This window comes from Quercus suber, unplaced genomic scaffold (genome assembly GCF_002906115.3).
Source record: "Quercus suber isolate HL8 unplaced genomic scaffold, Cork oak 2.0 scaffold_49, whole genome shotgun sequence".
Classification (NCBI taxonomy): domain Eukaryota; kingdom Viridiplantae; phylum Streptophyta; class Magnoliopsida; order Fagales; family Fagaceae; genus Quercus; species Quercus suber.
This window is the reverse complement of record NW_027069514.1, coordinates 1,434,511-1,457,523: the sequence shown is the minus strand read 5'-3', so window position 1 is coordinate 1,457,523 and position 23,013 is coordinate 1,434,511. Positions and strand designations below refer to the sequence as shown.

The following is a 23,013-nucleotide window of genomic DNA, read 5'->3' as shown; positions in this document are numbered from 1 at the left end:
CAAATCAAAGATCAAGACTATAATGAAATTGAAATATGAGAGAGAGAGAGAGAGAGAGAGAGAGAGAGAGAGAGAGAGAGAACCTTTGACAGTAGAGATTAAAAACAAAATTGTCGTGGAAATTTTAAATGATCATTCAACCTGAACTTTCATATATATGTACAAAGAAAGCTATCTATAAAATGCAAAGCATCAAAATAAATCAAATACCAAGATTATAGAAAAATTGAAATATGAGAGAGAGAGAGAGAGATTAGCTTTGATAGTAGAGATCAAAAACTATATTGCAGTGGAAAAGAAAATTTTCCCATCACAAATACTAAACTTGTTGGTTATAACAAAGATAAAAGAGAACATACATAAACATGTATATATGGAGAGAGAGAGAGAGAGAGAGAGAGAGAGAGAGAGAGAGAGAGAGAGAGAGAGAGAGAGAGAGAGAGAGAGAGAGAGAGAGAGAGAGAGAGAGAGAGAGAGAGAGAGAGTATTTATGATAAAGAGGTGTTGAGGGAGGAGAAAGGTTGGAGAAGAGGAGGGGACCTTGTATGTTTTTTAAGGGAATACTCATAAAAAAGTCAATTTAATTTTTTTAGTTTTTTCCCATTTATTCATGGTAATTATAGGACCAACCAGTTTGAGTGTCAATGTTTGACCCAGCCCAAGAACACGGCACGAACACAACATGAGTCTTTACGGGTTAGGGTTAAGCCTTAGCGGGTTTGTGTCATAAATGGGTTGACCCTTTACGACACAAAGAAAAGTGAGTAATTACAAAAATAAAAAGTGATATAATTGTAAATTAAAACTTTATAAACCATAGTCATGATCTGTCTACTATTTGCACTAACTTTTTCAATATTGATGCTTAGCATTTGGCAACTCCTGTGGATGTCATATTTTTTTGTTGAACCATATTATTTAGAATTTGGGTTGAAGTGTAAAGAACTTATTTCTAAATGGATGTTATATTTTTGTTGAATTATGTTATTTTGAATGTGGGTTAAAGACTTGAAGTATATGCATTACTTTTGGGTTATAAATAACTTATTTCTATATGGATGTTATATTTAATATTAAGCAGGTTAAAATGGGTTGTGTTACATTCTTGTCAACCCAACACAACCCGCTTATTAAACGTGTCAAGTGGGTTGAGTCATGTCAACCTCATTAATAGGTCGGGTTACGGCTGAAGAGCCATAATACGCTTATTAAATGGATCGGGTTGAGGCATTTAGTCAAATACCTCCACCTTGACACGACACGAAACTAACATGCTAACCCAAATTGACACCCCTACCAATTGATTGCCATACAAAAAATTTATTGGCATGCAATTGGTTTTTTTTTTTTTTTTTCCATTTATGAGTGACACATGGGAAATATATTAAATGTATTGACACATGTCAAAAGTGTTATACCATGGACAAATTGTTGCTTGCCGTGTGGCATAATTTTTCCATTCTCTCTCCATTTTCTATCCCCCACTTTTCCATTCATTTAACCAAACGGACCCTAAACTCTATAATGATATCCTATTAAATTCTATCATGTTATCTAGTCTAAATATATACATATATATATATATATATATTGCAAATATGTGGATATACTTGCACATAGTCAAAAGTTTTTTATTATTATTTTATTTAATACAATATAGTACCAACTTATAGTGTTTGCTCAATAATAATTGCTCTTTATCATAAGGTCAAAACACCAATCAATTTTTTACGTAGATGGGATTCGAACCCCAAATCTCTTATTTGATGACCAAATGTTTTACCAATTGAACTAATGGAACCATCACATAGTCAAAAGTTGAGTTGTCATTTATTGTCAAATCATAATTTAGTCTTGGTTAGAGTTCTAGTCTTTGATAATATTTACTAGGCGTAAATGCACTTATAACGTTTGCTCCATAATAATTGCGCTTTATCATAAAATCAAAACACCAATCAATTTTTTATGTAAATGGGATTTGAACCCCAAATCTCTTATTTGATGACCAAATGTTTTACCAATTGAACTAATGAAACCATCACATAGTCAAAAGTTGAGTTGTCAATTAATTGTCAAATCATAATTTAGTCTTGGTTAGAGTTCTAGTCTTTGATAATATTTACTGGGCATAATGCACTTTTAGTTCCTACATTTTGGTTTTTTTTTTTTCTATTTTAGTTCCTATATTTTCATTTTACCATTTTTAGTCCATAAACAAATTAACACGTGAATTTAAGTCCTTGCCGTCACCCAATTAACAGGAAAAGCTGACATGGTTAACGGCACATTAAAATAATAATTAAAAAAAATCTATTTTGGCATTAAAAAATGCCACATCAGCATCTAAATTTAAAAAAAAAAATTATTAATTTTAACTAAATGAAAAAAATTAAAAACAAAAAATCGATCTAAGTGTATCTTGAACAAGAACACAAACCCAGATCTAACACACAAACATAATTATTTGTCTCTCTTGGAGTCTTCTTTAAACTCAATCTTGAAATTTTTTCTTGGTTCTCATTCTAATGGCTCCCACGCCATCTTCAAAAGTAAATCAAGCCCACCCGACATAGATCAAAACAACACAATCCAAGCTTTGTTTGCATTACAACAATGCAAACAAACCAAACCCATCTTCAAATCCAAACACACCGGCCAAAGAAACCCCACACCCCCAAGAACACTCGGTCGAAGTAATCGCTCGGATCCGAGACGACCTAGATCGAAAAGAAAAACCTACTTCAGTTTTGAATGTTAATTCAAACAACCATTCCATTCGGGTTCGAGCCGATTTTGGCTACCGAGACTTTAGCATAGATGGGGTTTCTCTTTCCAAAGACCAAGACCTTGATTTCTTCTAAAAGACGTTCGTGGAGTCAAGAATCCACAGCATGAAGTTAGGAGAAAAATGCACCATTATGATGTACGGTCCAACGGGTTCGGGCAAGAGTCACACCGTGTTCAAGTGCTCGAAGCAGCCGGAGATTGTGTATAGGTCTTTGAGGGATATTCTTGGTGGTGGTGAGGAAGAAAGTTAAATTTTTTGGGTTTATTTTGTGTTTGTTTCCTAAGAAAATATAGGTTTATGGGTTTGTTGGAGATTGGTTTGTTTACTGGGTTTATGGGTTTGATTTGTGAAAATCATGTGGATTAGTGATTTGCTGGAGAATTCGATCTTGAATGGTTGTTTGTTGTTGTTATTGTTGTTGGTTGGTTTTTTTATTTTTATTTTTATTTTTATTTTTATTTCTAGGTTTGTGTTCTTATTGTTCTTGTTCAAGGCACTCTCAGATCTCAATTCATGTTATTTTTTGTTTTTAATTTTTTTCATTTAGTTAAAATTAATAAATTAATTTTTTTTTTTAATTTAGATGCTGATGTGGCATTTTTTAATGCCAAAATAGATTTTTTAATTATTAATTTAATGTGTCGTCAGCCACGTTAGTTTTTTGTGTTAGTTGAGTGACGGTAAGGATTTAAATGTCATGCGTTAATTGGTTTAGGGATTAAAAGTGGTAAAATGAAAATGTAAAGACCAAAATGGAAAAAAAGCCAAAATATAAGAACTAAAAGTGCATTTATGCCTATTTACTGATAGATCGCATTTTCTAGTGGTCATGGGCTCATTCCTAAGGCTTCGTTTAGGAGTTCATAAGGGAATAGAATGAAATTGAATGATCATAAGGGAATGGAAAAAAATTGAATGTATTTAAGCAAGAGAAAATAATGAAAAAGAATAGAATGGAATGGAATTAAGTAACCTTGATTGAATGTTTTAAAATAAGGGAATGGAAATGAATGAAAATGAATGGGATGTAAGTAATCTTGTTTGGGAATAATATAGAGATAATGGAATGGAATCATTTTATGACAATATTACTATTAGAACCCTATTTAAAAATAAATGGTTGAATATATAGGAGTATTTTTGGAGTTTTAGTAACAAATTCATTAAATTTAATTCCATTCTCTCCTATTTTTCCCAATTTCGGGGGAATGAAAATTTGTAGTTTTAAGGAAATAGAGAGAAATGAGTGTTTCCTCCTACTCATTCCATTCCCTCTCACTTAAACTCCTAAACAAGGGAATGAATTTTCCATTTTCTCAATTAAAACTCCAAAACAAGGAAAGAAAATAATATTTTAAAATTATTCTTTTCATTCATTTCCATTTTCTCCTTCCAAACAAGAGCTAAGGGGTTGGGAGGTGAAGATCCTAGGTTTGAATTGTGTAATGACTCATTCCATTCCCTCCCACTTAAACTCCTAAACAAGGGAATAAATTTTTCATTCTCTCAATTAAAACTCCAAAACAAGGAAAGGAAATAATATTCTAAAATTATTATTTTCATTCCTTTCCATTTCCTCCTTCCAAACAAGAGCTAAGGGTTTGGGAGGTGAAGATCCTAGGTTTGAATTGCGCAATGATAAGTGCTTAAAAAATAACTCCATGCTTTCGGCTCATGCTCACTAGTGTCCTCGATGGGGTAGTGTGCACAACTATAACTCATTTGGATCCCTTACTCCTATTGGCCCGAGCCTAGCTGGTAGAGTGTCATCATAATCATGCCCAAGTAGAAAATGCTAACTTAAGTCACACCTTACCCCCTTTTTTTTTTCATAAAAGAAAAAATAGTCTAATCTGCATAAGTGGATTAACAAAGAGTAAAGTTTGCTAAACTCTAGTATCAAAGGTAGCATTAATTAGGACTAAAAATTAAACCAAACAAAATTGCTCGAATCAAATCTAATTTTTCCATTTCTTTCTTGGTTTGGTTTCAATTTGAATTTTTGAAAAATAAATTTTTTAAGTTTGGTCTCAAATTCAGAACATATTAATTCGAACCAAACCAAAACCGACCAACATATATTAAATATTAACATGTACAAAATAGTTCAAGATTGTACCACTAGCCTTTATCTCAAGTTTTTGTTTTTGCCTTTTTTTTTTTTTTTTTTTTAATTTTGGAGAAATTTATCCCAAGTTTGAGTCAACAAAACTTAGGTACTCTAAGTCCCCAATTAAATTATCCACGTGTTCACTTAATCCACATAGGCATTAACAGTGTCAAACACCTAACGTGATGGTCATTTAAAAAAAAAAAAAAAACCACCTAGCCAGTAGCACTATAACCATAAGAACCCAAACACCACACGACAGTGCCAAAACACCACACCGGCGGCTTCAAAACCACCTCACCAGTGGCACCAAATGACCAAAACCATCACACGGTGTTTTTTTTTTTTTTTTTGACTACCACACCACGTTTTGTGCTGACAACATAATGAGCCCTAATAAACTCACACAATTTTTAGTTTTTTTTTTTTTTTTTTTTTTTTAAAAAAAAAAAAAAAAAAAAAAACTCAACCACCTAACCAACAGCACTGTAACCATAAGGACCCAACCATCACACGACAGTGCCAAAATACCACTCCGACGGCATCAAAACCACCTCACCAATTGCACCAAAACCATCATAGTGTTTTTTTTTTTTTAATTTTTTTCCCTAATTTCTTTTAAAAATTTGACTACCATGTTGTTGCTGAAAAATTGAATATCACTTATTGCTGAAAAATAAAAACTAAAAACATTGTGGTAAAATAATTTTTAAATGTGTAAATAGTGCCGTAAGACTCAAATTTATATTAAAATTTGTGTTTAGATAACTTTTGTGGGTCCGTAAATAGTGCCATGAGACCCACATTTTTCAGCAAAATGCACAAACACAACGCTTCCCAAACACACCCACATGTTTGGATACTACTTATTTTGCTGAAATTGAAAAATTATTGTTAAAAATACTACAAATAAATGTAAAAATTAGTTGAAATAATATAGTAGGGTCATAAATAGTAGCAAAAATAGTGAAATAATTTTTTTTAGAATAAAATAGTGAAATAATTTTAATTTTTTATTTCAATCCAAACATACACTGTACATTTTTTTCTTCTTGTCGTTTTGGGTTTCTCTTCTTATATTAAACTAAACCTACGTCGTTTTGGGTTTCTCTTGTTATATCAAACTACGTCGTTGTTGTTCTCTCCTCTCTTTCATTCACTTCAGCCGTTGTTGTTCTCCCAAGGCAGACTCTTCTCTCTCTCTCTCTCTCTCTCTGACGCGGACGCCGCTGCTTCTCCACCTCTCTCTTTATTTTGGGTATGTTCTCTTTTTTACTGAAAATACGGATGTTCTTTTGATTGCCCATATGTTCTTTTGCCTCTGTCTTTTCCTTTTGCAGAAGAAAACTACGCAAATAGACACAAAAACAAAGACCAAAAAGGCAGAGGCACATGATAGGATGAGAACCAAAGGTTTGGGTCTGTGTTTGTTTATGGGAGGGGGTTGAATACGGATGTTTGGTTTTGGGGTTTTGTTTGAATTGTTGAAAATCGAAGTCCCAGAATGGAAAAACGCGGTTTTACCAAATCTTTTGTACTTTTCTGGGGGGACTTTTAAGGTGAAGTTGTTGAAAGAAATGTTGAGGATTTTGAGTATATTTTTATTGTGTTTCCTTGCTGAGAAAATATGCCAAAACCAGACAAATTTCGATTTCTTTGTATTTCATTTATATTATACTATTGTCCCATATTGATTATTTGTGATAATGTTTATCAATAGCACTTTAAAGGTTGCACCTTTTTTCTGTTTCCCTGCTTATTTGTGATATTTCAGCTGATATTGTTTCTGGGGTTTCTTACTTCTTTTATTATTATTGTCATTTGAAACAATGGAGCATGTATTTGTATAAATATCGCATCTTGAACTTGTGTTTTATAGTTTGTTGCAATTGAGTGAGGTGCAGTGATGTGAGTCCTTGTTTGTTGCTCAGTTTATTTACTTTGATAGTGTGTTGGCAAATTCAAAGTATTTGATGGTTGCTATGTTTTTGCTTTTCTTCATTTAGAGTCTGAGTTGGAACCCAATTCCCAACACTGTGCTAGGATGGATGCTACAACTTCATAGCATTATGTGTTTTTTTTTTTTTTTTTTTTTTTTTTTTGNAAAAAAAAAAAAAAAAAAAAAAAAATCTAGGTCTGTAGCATCAGTTTGTTACGATGCCGAAAAAAACTTCTTCTAAAAAGGCTAGGCAAGTGCAAGAAAATAATAATGCTGTGGAAGAAGAAAAACCCTCTCCAGTGACAAAGAAGAGTTCTTCCAAAAAGGCTAAGGAAGTGCAAGAAAATGATAATGCTGTGGAAGAAGAAAATCCCTCTCTGGTGACAAAAAAGAGTTCTTCCAAAAAGGCTAAACAAATGCAAGAAAGTAATAATGCTGTGGAAGAAGAAAAACTCTCTTTGGTGCAGAAAAAGGCTGTTAGTGAAATCGATGAAATCTTTGCAGGAAAGAAAAGGAAGAAGTCTGCATCTGAAAAGACTGAAAAGCCTAATGAAGAAGCAACTGGAAATCCTAAGAAGACTAAGAAAAAGAAGAAGGATAAAGGTTCTAATGATAGCGAGTTCACTGAGCCACCTTCCCGGCCTAGAAAAAGAACAAATGATGGGTTTACTGTTTACACAGAAGAGGAGTTGGGTATTAATAAGTCTGATGCTGGATGTACCCCATTATGTCCATTTGATTGTTCTTGTTGTTTTTGAGGATACATGCAAAAATCTGTTGGGTATGTTGCTTCCTTTGATCCAGTGAATCTCTGAGATTTTCATGCATTCTTGTAACTTTTCATTTGCTGTTTCGTTGCTATAATTAGAGCGTATTGGAGCACAGCTTTCTTTTGCCTTGTACACTAGAACTAGATTACATTACTTTTGATCTTATTCAATCAATTTTGAGCTTATGATTAAGTATGACTTCTTTGAATCCAAGATATAATCTTTGTAAGTTTCGAGGAAGAATTCAACGCTGTTAGAGCCATGTAGTCTATCTGTTAGTCAAACTAATTCTCTTACACTTTTTTTTTTTTGCTGAATATTCTCTTATACATTTAAAGTAGAACATTAGATAATTATTACATTTTTGCAGTCCTGAATTCATAGTGATAATACAGATATAGATATGGATTTTCATATAACTCATTTACTCGGATCTTATAGTTTCATTTACTTGTGTGAATTGTGTGATGCACTCATTTTATTGCTTGGCATCCGAAAGCCTTTATTACATTCTTGCAAAGTTGATCTTGGAAATGTCTCGCGACAACTAATATATGCACTGTTGTACATTTGGCTGATACAGGGTTCAATATCATATACTTGTTATTATTGTTGTTGTTTGTAATTAAAATGGTAGTAGCTTAAATCTCTGTTTGGGTTATTGGATAATTTTCTATAAGAAAAAGACAGCCCCTGAATGAAAAGGGTTTCTGTACCAAATAAAAAAAGTGTTTAGAATTTTTTTTCCCTGGTATTTTTTGATATTCAAGCTGAATTTCTGTGCTGGGTTTTTTTTATTTGGAATATGTAAGAAGCTTGTGACATATAGTTTTGGAAGCAAAGATGCAAGCTTGTAGTGGAGCTGCAGTGATGGGGTCTCTTCAACAGCCCATTTGGACCAAAGGGTCAAATTTTGCTCCAAAAGGGTCTAGTGTTATTGGGTTTCCACAACAAGGAAGGCTCAATTTGATGAAACCCTGTAAATCTTCTAATGTTGAAGGAAGTTTGGTTACTGGGAGGCCGCCTTCTTCTGCTTCTGTTCCTGTGCCTGAAATTGGAGGTATCAACTTTACATTGATCGATTGGTTGTTTTTGTTGCCTTGAGTTCTTATCTGGATGGTTGTGAATTCCTCATGTCTCAGTGCTTAGTGGTCTGAAACCTTGAAAAGTGGAAGTTTTGTGCATTAGGTATAACCTTTTATCTGGTCCCAAGTCCGGACAAATGAGGGTTGCGGTGGGTTTATGGCCAGCATAAAATCTAGTTACTTTTCATGAATTGATCCTATATATACAGTAGTTGACCCTCATTAGTCTCTTGAGGATCCATGGTTGACCCCAAAAGTTTTGGGACTAAGGGCTTTGTTGTTGTATTGGGATGGCAGTGATTACTATCTTTTTCACATGGGAAGTATTTTTGTATGTATGTGCATGTGTTTTGAGTTGTTGGAAAGTGGCTCAAGCCCATTAAAATGCTTTGTTAGGTGTCAAGGTTTGGAATTTAAGTTTGTATTCATCGAACAGTGACATTATACCATCTGTAGAAGTAGTGTTTAGCGTGGACATTTCTTTGTCTTGATTGGTATTGGTATCTTCAATATGAGTTACTAATGATGTGTACTTATTTGTCTGTATCTTTTCCCAGTTTTATGTTACAAATGAGTATTCCTTTGTGATAGACTCAATATTCATGTAAGAAGAAGCATAAATTACTCAAGGCAGTTTGATGTTGGATACTATCTATATAACAGTGTTTTGGTTGAGTAATATATAATGAGAAATGACATCAGGATGGCGATATTACTGGCCCATCACGACCTTCATTCACCCCCTCACAATGCTAAGTTTAGAAACTGAGCTTAATTGTTTTGCCTTTTGCATTTCTATTTGTTTTGACTACTTTAGGGTAGTTTTCAATTCTTATTCTTTTTCTTTAATCTTGTTTTATCACAGTTCAGAGAATTTGTATATTCTAATTTTCTGCTTGTTAAACATCTGCTTCTGCTTTGTCTGCATAGACAAGAGTAGTGGTCATTTTATTGCAATAACATTTGCAAACTCACCTGTAGAGCTTCCATAATTATTGCTTATTCTGGGTGTGATGTTAATTTCCATTACAATTTGTGCTATTGCTATGGCCATGAATCCTACAGAAATATCAGAATGAGTTACTTGTGTTATTGGAACTAATAAAAAAAAAAAAAAAAAAGAGTAGTTATCTATGTTTTTGCTTTTGGGGAAAATGGAAGCAGTGTAGAACAATAAGCTTGATACCTTTTCTTACTCTCTTGTTATGCACACAAGGCATTCTTTTTGCATAGAATCATATAAACAGATTAATGCTTATGACATTAAGTATCTCACCAATTGTCAGAAGCAGGACTTCAAGGCTAATCTATTTTGCATGGAATCACTTGTTATGAAATGTAGGTAGTGGAAGTAGCTTTGTAGACTATGGTTTGACTGAAGCTGATCCTGAAGTACGCGGAATTATTGACAAGGAGAAGGAGCGGCAGTTCAAAAGCCTGGAACTAATTGCCTCAGAGAATTTCACATGTATTGTGTAAGGACACGAAAATCTGGTGGCTTGAACCCACTTAGAATAGTGAAATTTATGCGACCCAGCTAAGCCGAAATCAATAGATATTTGTAAAGAGAGTGGGGAAAAACAAGGGGGGCTTAGCCTGAGGATACAAACTGCGAAAGAATGAACGAAAGTCCAAGATTGAATATATAAAAAGCTCTTTACAAGCTCACCCGAGGACGAAATTCTTATGCTAGGAGGTACACCGTTCTCTTTCTTTCTTTCTATCACTGTTCTTGCTCTAATCTCTCTCCTTTGATTATTTTTCTGGATCCCTTTATTTGGAAGTTCCATTTCTTTATATACTCCTATGCCTATTACATCCTAACCCTCCATCTTCACTCATCCAGACTCTTCTTAGGACACTTGTCCCCTTAAACTTTTGTTGAAGGTGGTAAAAGAAATTGCTTAGCTGTGAATTCCATTATTCAGGTCACTTTCTCATCAATATAGCTGATAAAGCTGTTGTCAGTCATTTAATGCGGCGGCAGTAGGTGAGCTTTCACTGAAAACTTTCTTTACCTACCTCGACTCTCTCTCTAAACCCCATCCTCCTCATTCGGACTTTCAGGAAGTATTTTGTTTCTTCTCCTCCTATCCTCGGGTAAGTCCCATCTTCGGGCTTAGAATGCCTTTATAGTGATAATCACAGCTTGTTGTATCCTTCCTCGGTCCTTGAGTCTCCACATGTAATCTCAAATTAATACCAAGAGGAATAATATTTTGGTCCAAGTTGACCACCTAATCAAAGCTGGCCATGAACAAGAAATAAAAATTTCTAAACAACAATAGTTTTTTTTTTTTTTTTTTAAATTTTTTTAAAATTTATTTATGAATTAAAAAATGATAGTAATATTAAATTTCAAGAGAGAGAGATCTTTAGCTACAAAATGATCATTCAACTTGAAATTTCATATACAAATAAAACAATCTATAAAACATGAAACATTAGAACAAACCAAAGATCAAGACCATAATGAAATTGAAATGTGAGAGAGAGAGAGAGAGAGAGAGAGAGAGATTACCATTGACAGTAGAGATCAAATACCAAATTGCAATGGAAAAGAAAATTTTCCCATAACAAATACTAAACTTGTTTGTTATAATTTGTTCCTCAAAAAAAAAAAAAAAACTTGTTCGTTATAACAAAGATAATAGTGTACATACATAAACATGTAAATATGGAGAGAGAGATAGAGAGAGAGAGAGAGGTGTTGAGGGAGGGGAGAAGTTGGGGAAGAGGAGGGAACCTTGTATGTTTTTTGAGGGAATGCTCATAAAAAATCAATTTATTATTATTTTTTTCACTTTAATTGTATTATAGGACCAACCAGTTGTCAAACAGGCATACAATTATTATTATTATTATTATTTTGGTTTCCACTTGGAAACCTCCATGAATGCACACATTAGTGGAATTAAAAGCGAACATTTCTCTCTTTAAAAAAAAAAAGAAGTGAACATTTAAGGTTGAGTTTTTTATTATTTTCATTTATTAGTGACACATGGGAAATATATTAAATGTATTGACACATGTCAAAAATGTTATATCATGGACAAATTACTGTTTGTCATGCGGCATTATTTTTCATCTCCTCTCATTTTCAATCCCCCACTTTTACATTCATTTAACCAAATGGACCCTAAACTCTATAATAATATCCTATCAAATTCTATCATGTTTTCTAGTCTAAAACATGGTTTTTTTTTTTGGCAAATATGTGGATATACTTGCACATAGTTAAAAGTTTTTTTTTAATAATTATTTTATTTAATATGATATAGTACCAACTTATAACATTTGCTCTATGATAATTGCTTTTTATCATAAGGTCAATACACCAATCAATTTTTTACGTAGATGTGATTTGAACCCCAAATCTTTTATTTGATAACCAAATATTTTACCAGTTAAACTAATAATACCATCATAGAGTCAAAAGTTGAGTTGTCAATTAATTATCAAATCGTAATTTAGTATTGGTTAGAGTTCTAGTCTTGATAATATTTACTGATAGGCCACATTTTCTAGTGGTCATGGACTCATTCCTAAGGGTTTGGGAGGTGGAGGTCCTAGGTTTGAATTGTGCAATAGGAAGCGCATGGAAAATAACTCCATACTCTTAGCTCATGCTCACAGTGTTCTCAATGGGTTAGGTGTACAACTATAACTTGTTCGGATCCCCTACTCATACAGGTCCAAGCCCAGTGGGTAGAATGTCAATATGTTCACGTCTAGGTAGAAGACGCTAACTCAAGTCACCCTACCCTTTTTTTTTTCTTTTTTTTTTAAATCTAATTCGCAAAAGCGGATTAACAAATAGTAGAGTTTGTTGAATTCTAGTATTAGGACTGAAAATAAAACCAAACAAAATTGCTTGAATCAAATCTAATTTTTCCATTTCTTTCTTAGTTTGGTTTTAATTTGAATTTTTGAAAGATAATTTTTTTAAGTTTGGTCTCAAATTCAAAACATATTAATTTGAACCAAACTGAAACCAACCAATATGTATTAAATATTAACATGTACAAAATAGTTCAAGATTGTACCTTTAGACTTTATCCTAGGTTTTTATTTTTTTTGAGAAATTTGTCTCAAGCTGGACAAAATTTAAGTACAGTACCTTAAGTTTCTTAATTAAATTATTCCATGTGTTCACTCATTTGAAAAAAAAAAAAAAAAAAAACTCAACCACCTAACCAACAGCACTGTAACCATAAGGACCCAACCATCACACGACAGTGCCAAAATACCACTCCGACGGCATCAAAACCACCTCACCAATTGCACCAAAACCATCATAGTGTTTTTTTTTTTTTAATTTTTTTCCCTAATTTCTTTTAAAAATTTGACTACCATGTTGTTGCTGAAAAATTGAATATCACTTATTGCTGAAAAATAAAAACTAAAAACATTGTGGTAAAATAATTTTTAAATGTGTAAATAGTGCCGTAAGACTCAAATTTATATTAAAATTTGTGTTTAGATAACTTTTGTGGGTCCGTAAATAGTGCCATGAGACCCACATTTTTCAGCAAAATGCACAAACACAACGCTTCCCAAACACACCCACATGTTTGGATACTACTTATTTTGCTGAAATTGAAAAATTATTGTTAAAAATACTACAAATAAATGTAAAAATTAGTTGAAATAATATAGTAGGGTCATAAATAGTAGCAAAAATAGTGAAATAATTTTTTTTAGAATAAAATAGTGAAATAATTTTAATTTTTTATTTCAATCCAAACATACACTGTACATTTTTTTCTTCTTGTCGTTTTGGGTTTCTCTTCTTATATTAAACTAAACCTACGTCGTTTTGGGTTTCTCTTGTTATATCAAACTACGTCGTTGTTGTTCTCTCCTCTCTTTCATTCACTTCAGCCGTTGTTGTTCTCCCAAGGCAGACTCTTCTCTCTCTCTCTCTCTCTCTGACGCGGACGCCGCTGCTTCTCCACCTCTCTCTTTATTTTGGGTATGTTCTCTTTTTTACTGAAAATACGGATGTTCTTTTGATTGCCCATATGTTCTTTTGCCTCTGTCTTTTCCTTTTGCAGAAGAAAACTACGCAAATAGACACAAAAACAAAGACCAAAAAGGCAGAGGCACATGATAGGATGAGAACCAAAGGTTTGGGTCTGTGTTTTTTTATGGGAGGGGGTTGAATACGGATGTTTGATTTTGGGGTTTTGTTTGAATTGTTGAAAATCGAAGTCCCAGAATGGAAAAACGCGGTTTTACCAAATCTTTTGTACTTTTCTGGGGGACTTTTAAGGTGAAGTTGTTGAAAGAAATGTTGAGGATTTTGAGTATATTTTTATTGTGTTTCCTTGCTGAGAAAATATGCCAAAACCAGACAAATTTCGATTTCTTTGTATTTCATTTATATTATACTATTGTCCCATATTGATTATTTGTGATAATGTTTATCAATAGCACTTTAAAGGTTGCACCTTTTTTCTGTTTCCCTGCTTATTTGTGATATTTCAGCTGATATTGTTTCTGGGGTTTCTTACTTCTTTTATTATTATTGTCATTTGAAACAATGGAGCATGTATTTGTATAAATATCGCGTCTTGAACTTGTGTTTTATAGTTTGTTGCAATTGAGTGAGGTGCAGTGATGTGAGTCCTTGTTTGTTGCTCAGTTTATTTACTTTGATAGTGTGTTGGCAAATTCAAAGTATTTGATGGTTGCTATGTTTTTGCTTTTCTTCATTTAGAGTCTGAGTTGGAACCCAATTCCCAACACTGTGCTAGGATGGATGCTACAACTTCATAGCATTATGTGTTTTTTGTTTTTTTTTTTTTTTTTTTGTGGGTGTTCTCAAAATTTGATGTTATTTGGACCTGGGTTTTAATGAATAAAAATTTAATTGTCTAGAGCCAGAACACTATTGAATTATTGACCTAAAATAGCAATGTTGCTGTGTTTCCAATGGAACTGCCCATGGTTCAAATCCCCTCTCCCCACTATCAAATCACCCAAAAAAAAAAAATGAAGTTCCTGGCTTTCACATTCATGGTTTTAATGGACTTGGCAAAGGTTAAGATGAAAAATTAGTGTTCAAAGGGATTCTTGACTTCAATTAGTTCCCTAATGTGACTTGAAAAAAAAAAAAAGGGACATTGGATGATTTGCTTGACGCTGAACTTCCCTATATCTTCTATCAGCTTGCTGCTAACTTTAAATTTGTTTATGGTTATGTTTTTTTTATCATACCATAGATTACAGTAAGAACCCATTGTCAATTTGTTGACATGGTGCTTATGGTTTCTGTTGGTTCAAAAGCATTGCCGTTGAGAAGACGCAGGACCTGTAACTTCGTGGAGGATAGTTTAATGGGTGAGGACAATCAATCATATAAACAGGGCAAAAGGAAAAAGGGCATGAACAGAAAGGCTAGCGGAGAAAGACATGGCTTTGATGGGTACAATTCCAACAAAAATGCATCTGGAAAAATGAATGATGGATCCATGAAAGCCAGAAAATCCTCAGAGCATGACAATACCTCGGTATCACAAACAACACATGTCAGGTATTATAGCATATTTTATAACTTTGTCACCCTATTATTACTTATCTTTTGCTGGAAAAATGTCTGTGCAGTTTCAAGAATGGTGGTAGATGTATGGATTGGCTGACCTGACCTGATTTTGTAGGAAACAGGTTGACCCTGATATGGCAAAGTATTTCTTGGAAATTGCAAATCTTTTTGAAAGTAGTGAGGTAGACCTGGAAGAACGTTCAGTTATATGTGGTAATGCTCTCGAAGAAACCAGGGGAAAAGAACTTGAAGTTGCAACGGATTATATCATAAGCCACACTTTGCAAACCCTCCTTGAGGGCTGTGATGTGGACCACCTTTGTGGTTTTCTTCGAAGCTGTGCAAAGGACTTCCCTTATATTGCAATGGATAGATCTGGTTCTCATGTAGCTGAGACAGCTATTAAGTCTTTAGCTAAGCATCTTCAGGATAATGATGCCTACTCAGTTATTGAAGAGACTTTAACAATATTATGCAAGGTATCTATGGGTTTCGGGTTTCTGTTGGCTCTGTGGAGTGTTTGAAGTTGTCCATAGTGAAAATCAATGGTTTAAATGGGAAAAGTTCTAATGTCGAAAAATTAAAAATTGAAAGAGAAGCTTATAATTAAGATAATCTTGATTGGAATTATAAAATTGTTGTTCACTTTCTCTTCTTTTCATTTTTTTTTCCCTATCAGGTCGTTGTAGCCAATCCTGTTGATTTGATGCGTTGCTGTTATGGATCTCATGTCCTTCGAAGTCTTCTTTGCCTTTGTAAAGGAGTAACAATAGATTCTACGGAGTTTCATGTCACAAAGTCATCGACAGTTCTTGCAGAACGATTAAATTTTAAAGCGTCTCAAAGGGATGGAAGTGATTCACCACAACTTCAGCAAGGATTCCCAGATTTATTAAAGTTCCTCGTGTCAGGAATGTTGAATTGTACCAGAAAAGACATTATGACCCTGCAAGTTGATCAGTTTAGCAGTTTTGTTTTGCAGGCATGTTTCCAGTTTTTTTTATTTATTTATTTTTTTTTAATAATGAATTTTTTGTTTGATAGGTTTTCTTTTTAATTATTTTTTTCATATTCTTATAGTTGACTAGCCTGATTGGATAAGATGAATTAGATATCCCATCTAAATGAAGATTAAGCTATCATTTCTACCTTGAAAGTAATTTGGTTGATGAATCTAGATTTCTATACTTGAGCAAGTTTATGAAGCTTCAAAAATTTTTTTTAGATAAGATCTTTATGTGCTTTATGGTATGCTGAAATAGAAGATTTATGTTTTATTTTTCCTTGACAGACAGCTCTGAAGTTATTGGTGGGAAATGATGAAGAGTTACTGCATGTAATTCTTATCCTTCTTGGCTGCACCAAGAAAGATTTTGTGGAAGGAAACTTCATAGAAATGGCTGTGGTGCGAGATGTTGTAGATTTGATGAAAGAAACTGCATTTAGCCATTTAATGGAGGTGAATGACTTATTGGATTGAAGCAAATGTGCATCTAACATATATTAATTGCAAGTAGCTTTTCATGATGAGTTGGGTCGTTGACTCTCTTAGCTTGTATTTCAATGTGCTAATAAATTGATCTTTTGAAATAAAAGCAATTAATGTAACACGATAAGTTAGTTCATTGTGATAACTTTACAGGTGGATGTGCAAATGCTATCCAATTATGCTACTATAACCATATGACTTACTGCGAGTGTATCTCCCTTGAGCAATTCATAAATGCAGTCATATTTAATGCATTCAAATTTGGCTTTTCTTTCTAATTGTTCGTGATAGTAGCTTTTGCTAGTTTTAATTTTCATTGAACTGTATGTAACATTTGCAGGTGATTTTGGAAGTGGCTCCTGAAATCTTGTACAATGAAATATTCACAAAAATTTTCAAGAATTCATTGTTTGAACTTTCATCTCATCATTGTGGAAACTTTGTTGTTCAATCACTGATTTCTCATGCGAGACATCAAGATCAAGTATGTATCAATTTTTTTTTGACATAGACACTTATTCTCTTCAAAATATTCCTTCCTGTTTCAGATTTTCTATTGTAGAATGTTGATTAAGAAAATTTTAATTACCCAGTCCTAGTCCCAACATAGATATGTATTAGTTACGTGCATTTAGTAGTTTAATTTAGTGGATTCTAAAAAAAAGGTAGTTTAAATTAGTTTCATTTATTTGTTTTTGTTGGTGTTTTACTATTATAACTTGTAAGCTACCTTGGCATATTTATTTGGCAACAAACTTATGCATTGTAACATCTTCTTGCAATTATTATTAATTTTTTTTTTTTAACACGTCCTCATTTTGCTGTAAGATGGATTTGATTTGGGAGGAACTTGGTCCAAAGTTTAAGGATCTTCTTGAAATGGGAAGATCAGGAGTTATTGCTTCACTCATTGCAGCAAGTCAAAGGCTTCATTGTTATGAACAAAAGGTTTATAACTCAATTTTCCTTTTTCTTCTTCTTTTCATATTTTTTACTCTATTATTTTTAATTGAAATTCTGAACTAAATTTATATGTCAAGAAAATTCTCAACTTTCTTTTATCAAGATATTTGAAAAAGATGGTTACTTATGATTATGAAAACAGAAAGTAATGTCATAGCAGACTTTTTTCTTTCATTATTTTGGGTCTATTTTCCATGTCCTCAATCTGATCATGGTTGTTTCTCATTTTTTGTTTTGCAGTGTTGTCAGGCCCTTGCTGCTGCAGCATGTTCAGTAGATGAGGCTCCCAAATACATTGTTCCTAGAATACTATTCCTTGACAACTACTTCCGCAGTGAAAATAAGTCCCTTTGGACCTGGACTAGTGGTGTCAAAATGCACGTCATGGGTTCTCTAATTCTGCAGGCAGTATTTCGATATAAAAGTGTATGCAAACATTCTTGCATTTTTTATGGCTTCATAACTTGGTTTCTATAATTATGGCAACTCTGCATTATATGCTTACGTTACATCATGGTTCTGCTCAAACAACTAAACTTTAAAACCTTCTTATTGAAAATGGCTATTTCCGTATTGTAGGTAGAAGCTGTCAAATTGTTTGAATCTGTTTATTGGGTCCATCTAAATTTGCAGTTTTGCTTTTGTTGGTTGCCAAGTCCTTTTCCTGTCTTAGGGGAAATATCTCCCTCATATGTGTTTTCCCCCCTTTCAGCACCACATAATTTTTTTGTTTCCCAAATTTATTTTTTTGGATTGGTAACGTAAAATACTACTAAAAATCAAAGCCAACAAAAAATCAAAGTCAACCCAAGTACACTGGAAATGTACTACAAGGGCAAAATTATCAAGAACCAAAATTACAACGATTAAGTAAAACAGGAAGGGAAAAACAAGAAAAAGACGGTAGAACTAAACTCCATTCAAGGAGAGTATGAAATAAAAAAGACTTAATCTCAAAACAGTTACTCTTGGCTGGCTTCCAACAGACTTTCTTAGGACCAAAACCCCGCATTGTTTCCCATATTGAAAGTCATGTTGAGCTTCTAGTGCTATTATTGGTATTTTAAAAGAAGTTCCTTTCAATTAGAAGAGATTAGATTAACTTGACAACAAATGAGCTGTTCTTTAGTGTTCTTTTCATTGTTTTTATTCTGGCCAATAATCTCCCAACTCTTAGTCGTGATGGACAGACAAAATCAGTTGTATAGTGCTGATGCTGATCTTTTGTCTTTGGTAACTTCTATTGTGTGAGTTGTGGGGCTGTTTTGTTAGAATTAACCATATCAAATGGGAAATTCATATTTAGCTTTTTGTCAACTGTAATATCTAGGCCTTGCACCTTCTAATCATGTTGGGTTATATGATATTGCAGTAAGGTAATGACCCTATATATCAGGCATTAAAAAAAAACAATATATTATGTAAACTGTGATGACCATTTTATAGAGTTAAAAGATCAGATTATCTGGAATATCTTATATGGTTTGAAATTTTCAATAGAATCATATCTTTTAAAATGTTTCATATTTTAAACTACAAATGTATCCCAAACTAGCATCTTAAGCTTGTTCCTCACGGTTGTTTGGGTGAGAAACAGGATTACTTTCTTCAGAAGTATTGTTGCCTGTTCTGAAGAGTGACTGCAATTATAATTCAACTTTTTTTCAATATGTCGAGCAATTTCAGCATAATATATTTAATTATACAAGCGCAACATATCTTGGGTCTGTTTCACAGGAATATATTCAGCCTTATATTTTGAGTATTACAATCATGGAAGCAGATCATGTACTTGAAGTAGCAAAAGATGCTGGGGGAGCACGTGTTATTGAAGCTTTTCTAAGTTCAGATGCTTCTGCAAAGCTAAAGCGCAGATTGGTTGGAAAGTATGTCTTTTAACTGTATTGGAAGCTTGTATTTCTATCACAAAGTTCTTATTTTAACAAAGGTTATCTTTTTCAATGGAATTGCTTAGAAAATATGATGACCTATGTGCTCTATTATCTAATTTGCCTCTGTATGTCACTCTGTGTTAATCATTGCGTAGGCCAGTCTCAAGCTTTGACCATTGTTGAAATATGTTTAAAACCAAAAGCAGTAAAACAAGTGGAAGTACTTTATTGTTTGAAACCTAGGATTGAACTGTCTATGCTGTGCCACAAATATGGATTATGTTATTATCATGGGTGAATTGTAATATAGTGAGGACTAGTACTTTCAAGTAAAAATTTGAACTTTATTAGTGAAATTTTATCAACTTGGCAATACGTCTTCATGTGAAAAGATTAGATATTACAAAGAAACAAGTATGACCATATGTAATAAAAATTTAGTAGACTTCAGTTGTAAGTAGTAAATCATTACCAAGGCTAAGATATTGCTTTTAAAAAAAACTCTTTTTTTTTTTTTTGTCTGTTTATTCTTTTTTTCCCCCTCCCCAATAAAATATATTAAATTAACTGTTACCCTAGACTAATTTAAAGATGCAGGGTAGTTTCACCGTTGAAATTCAATTGTTTCAAATTGAAGTTTATACTTATCTTCTTGCCACAACCAATTCGACCTGTGTTAAGGGTTGGAACCTTGGGGATAAAATGTGCTTTGATGACTTCAACTAATTGTAATGTTCTAGGACTCCATTGGGGGAGCCGGCCGCCGGGGCATTCACATTTCCCTGCAATAATTGGTCACAGAGGCTAAGCATTGATAGAAACCAGTAGAAGGAAAGAAAATGTCTGTTGAGGCTGTAATTACTCATTACAAGCACAACCTCTGATGTCTTTCTCCAGAAGAAAGCATAGTTCTGAATATTTGACAATTTGTAATATTAAGAACAAGGTTAAACTTAAAAAAAATAGACCTGCCTCATCCCACACTTGACAGCTGATATATTCTTGGAAACATCATCTTTGTTTCAATCACAATTCAATTTGGCCCTTGTCTTTATATTCCTTTGAACTCTGATTTACCCTCTGGTTAGCTCTTATTTCTGGAATTCAAATTGAAAAATGTTGGAAAACAATTTTAGTGCTTTCAATTTAATTTGCTACTGTATTTACTCTCCCCCACCCCCCTTTTTGGATGCTTGGTTTGTAGGCTTCGAGGCCATTTTGGAGAGCTTTCAATGCAGTCATCAGGTTCATATACTGTTGAGAAGTGTTTCACTGCTAGTAACATGTCACTAAGAGAGGCCATAGTATCTGAGTTGGTAACTGTGCAGAGTGAACTTTCCAAGACGAAGCAAGGCCCTCATCTCTTAAGAAAACTAGATGTTGACAGGTAAGCTTTTGGATATATTCATTGTTCAAGAAAAACTGATTCATAACTTACTGTTCTTGTAGTCTTTTTTTTTTTTTTGTCTGTTTATTCTTTTTTTCCCCCTCCCCAATAAAATATATTAAATTAACTGTTACCCTAGACTAATTTAAAGATGCAGGGTAGTTTCACCGTTGAAATTCAATTGTTTCAAATTGAAGTTTATACTTATCTTCTTGCCACAACCAATTCGACCTGTGTTAAGGGTTGGAACCTTGGGGATAAAATGTGCTTTGATGACTTCAACTAATTGTAATGTTCTAGGACTCCATTGGTGGCGCCGGGGCATTCACATTTCCCTGCAATAATTGGTCACAGAGGCTAAGCATTGATAGAAACCAGTAGAAGGAAAGAAAATGTCTGTTGAGGCTGTAATTACTCATTACAGCACAACCTCTGATGTCTTTCTCCAGAAGAAAGCATAGTTCTGAATATTTGACAATTTGTAATATTAAGAACAAGGTTAAACTTAAAAAAAATAGACCTGCCTCATCCCACACTTGACAGCTGATATATTCTTGGAAACATCATCTTTGTTTCAATCACAATTCAATTTGGCCCTTGTCTTTATATTCCTTTGAACTCTGATTTACCCTCTGGTTAGCTCTTATTTCTGGAATTCAAATTGAAAAATGTTGGAAAATAATTTTAGTGCTTTCAGTTTAATTTGCTACTGTATTTACTCTCCCCCACCCCCCTTTTTGGATGCTTGGTTTGTAGGCTTCGAGGCCATTTTGGAGAGCTTTCAATGCAGTCATCAGGTTCATATACTGTTGAGAAGTGTTTCACTGCTAGTAACATGTCACTAAGAGAGGCCATAGTATCTGAGTTGGTAACTGTGCAGAGTGAACTTTCCAAGACGAAGCAAGGCCCTCATCTCTTAAGAAAACTAGATGTTGACAGGTAAGCTTTTGGATATATTCATTGTTCAAGAAAAACTGATTCATAACTTACTGTTCTTGTAGAATTAGAAAACACAATACTGGAATTGCTTTGGCTTGTGCTAGTATCTCTATTTCACACTGGCAATTATGTTATAAGAAGGGAGAAACTTCTGTTACTTTTAATACAAGATTCTAGAAACATTTTCACTGAAATCAGATTTTGGCAGTAGCTTTTTCTTTTTAAACTATGGTATGTTGATATCTTTTGGCTTATAACAACAGATTTGCTTCCCGACCTGATCAGTGGAGGTCAAAACAAACATCAAAACAATCAACTTACAAAGAGTTCTACACTACGTTTGGATCTAGTGAGGCCAGGTCGTCCAAAAATGATGGTTTTCTTGTTGATACCCCCAAGAACTCATCACACCCAAAAGACTTGAAGGAAATGAGGAAGGAGATTGACCATCACCTGTCTTCTGGTGTACCATTTTTGAGCATGTCAGGCTCTAAGCGCAAGCCAAAAAAAGCAGATCAGCGCAGTGGGAAATATCCAAAAAATTCTGTGGATGATGATATCACTAAGGCAAAAAAGAAAAAGTTGGACAAGAAAAAAGGTCATGGTGGGTCTGAGAATGCTGGAGCAGCAGTGAAAAAACAGAAGACATAAACACAAATCAAAAACTATGCCAGTATGACAAGAGGACACAGGAGAAACTGCAAGGATGCCCTGTTGAAAGCTTCCAAAAATCTGTAGAAAACATGAAGATCGGTAAAATCTGCTTTTTGCTTTCAGCATTGTAAATTTTGACCTTAAGCTGTGTAGTTTATAACTTAAGTTGAGAAGGAACTGCTGAAAAGATAGCCTGGCTAAAGCCTTTGCAACTGAAGTTATAAACACGAAAGTGCAGGTTGGTTTACTTTGTGATTTTGATTTTTGTAAGATTAGTTGCAGACTAATAAGTAATTACAAGCTGATGGAGTAAGAGAGGAGACTACTATAGCTGTTCAGTTTTAGTGTCATGCTTGTACTTTCAATTGAAAGAAACTTTTTATTGAGCTTTTTGGTTAAGACTGGAAGTTATGTGCCTTTACAGTTTACTAAACACAATTGGAAGTTATT

The 23,013-nt window shown here is 33.6% G+C and overlaps 2 protein-coding genes across 4 annotated transcripts; both read left to right on the top strand.

Moving 5' to 3' along the window:
- Nucleotides 1-6,032: 6,032 nt before the first annotated feature.
- Nucleotides 6,033-22,962, top strand: LOC112014126 (pumilio homolog 23). 3 transcript variants are annotated; one of them, XM_065771793.1, is made up of 11 exons: nt 6,033-6,156; nt 6,239-6,457; nt 14,920-15,230; nt 15,355-15,718; nt 15,919-16,221; nt 16,531-16,698; nt 17,069-17,212; nt 17,557-17,676; nt 17,932-18,117; nt 19,429-19,577; nt 20,788-21,009. In XM_065771793.1, exons 2-11 carry the CDS (start codon nt 6,353-6,355, stop codon nt 20,972-20,974), a joined length of 2,037 nt encoding a protein of 678 aa, XP_065627865.1. In that variant the 5' UTR covers nt 6,033-6,156; nt 6,239-6,352; the 3' UTR covers nt 20,975-21,009. The 3 variants fall into 3 exon arrangements, with proteins under 3 accessions (XP_065627865.1, XP_065627867.1, XP_065627866.1); XM_065771795.1 differs by lacking the exon at nt 6,033-6,156 and adding an exon at nt 22,173-22,962 and having other exon boundaries at nt 6,163-6,457; nt 20,788-20,970; XM_065771794.1 differs by lacking the exon at nt 6,033-6,156 and having other exon boundaries at nt 6,163-6,457; nt 15,919-16,225; nt 16,535-16,698.
- LOC112014115 (serine hydroxymethyltransferase 3, chloroplastic) lies at nt 8,423-10,360 on the top strand. Its single transcript, XM_024046492.2, has 2 exons — nt 8,423-8,667; nt 10,035-10,360. Exons 1-2 carry the CDS (start codon nt 8,451-8,453, stop codon nt 10,169-10,171), a joined length of 354 nt encoding a protein of 117 aa, XP_023902260.1. The 5' UTR covers nt 8,423-8,450; the 3' UTR covers nt 10,172-10,360.
- Nucleotides 22,963-23,013: the final 51 nt, after the last annotated feature.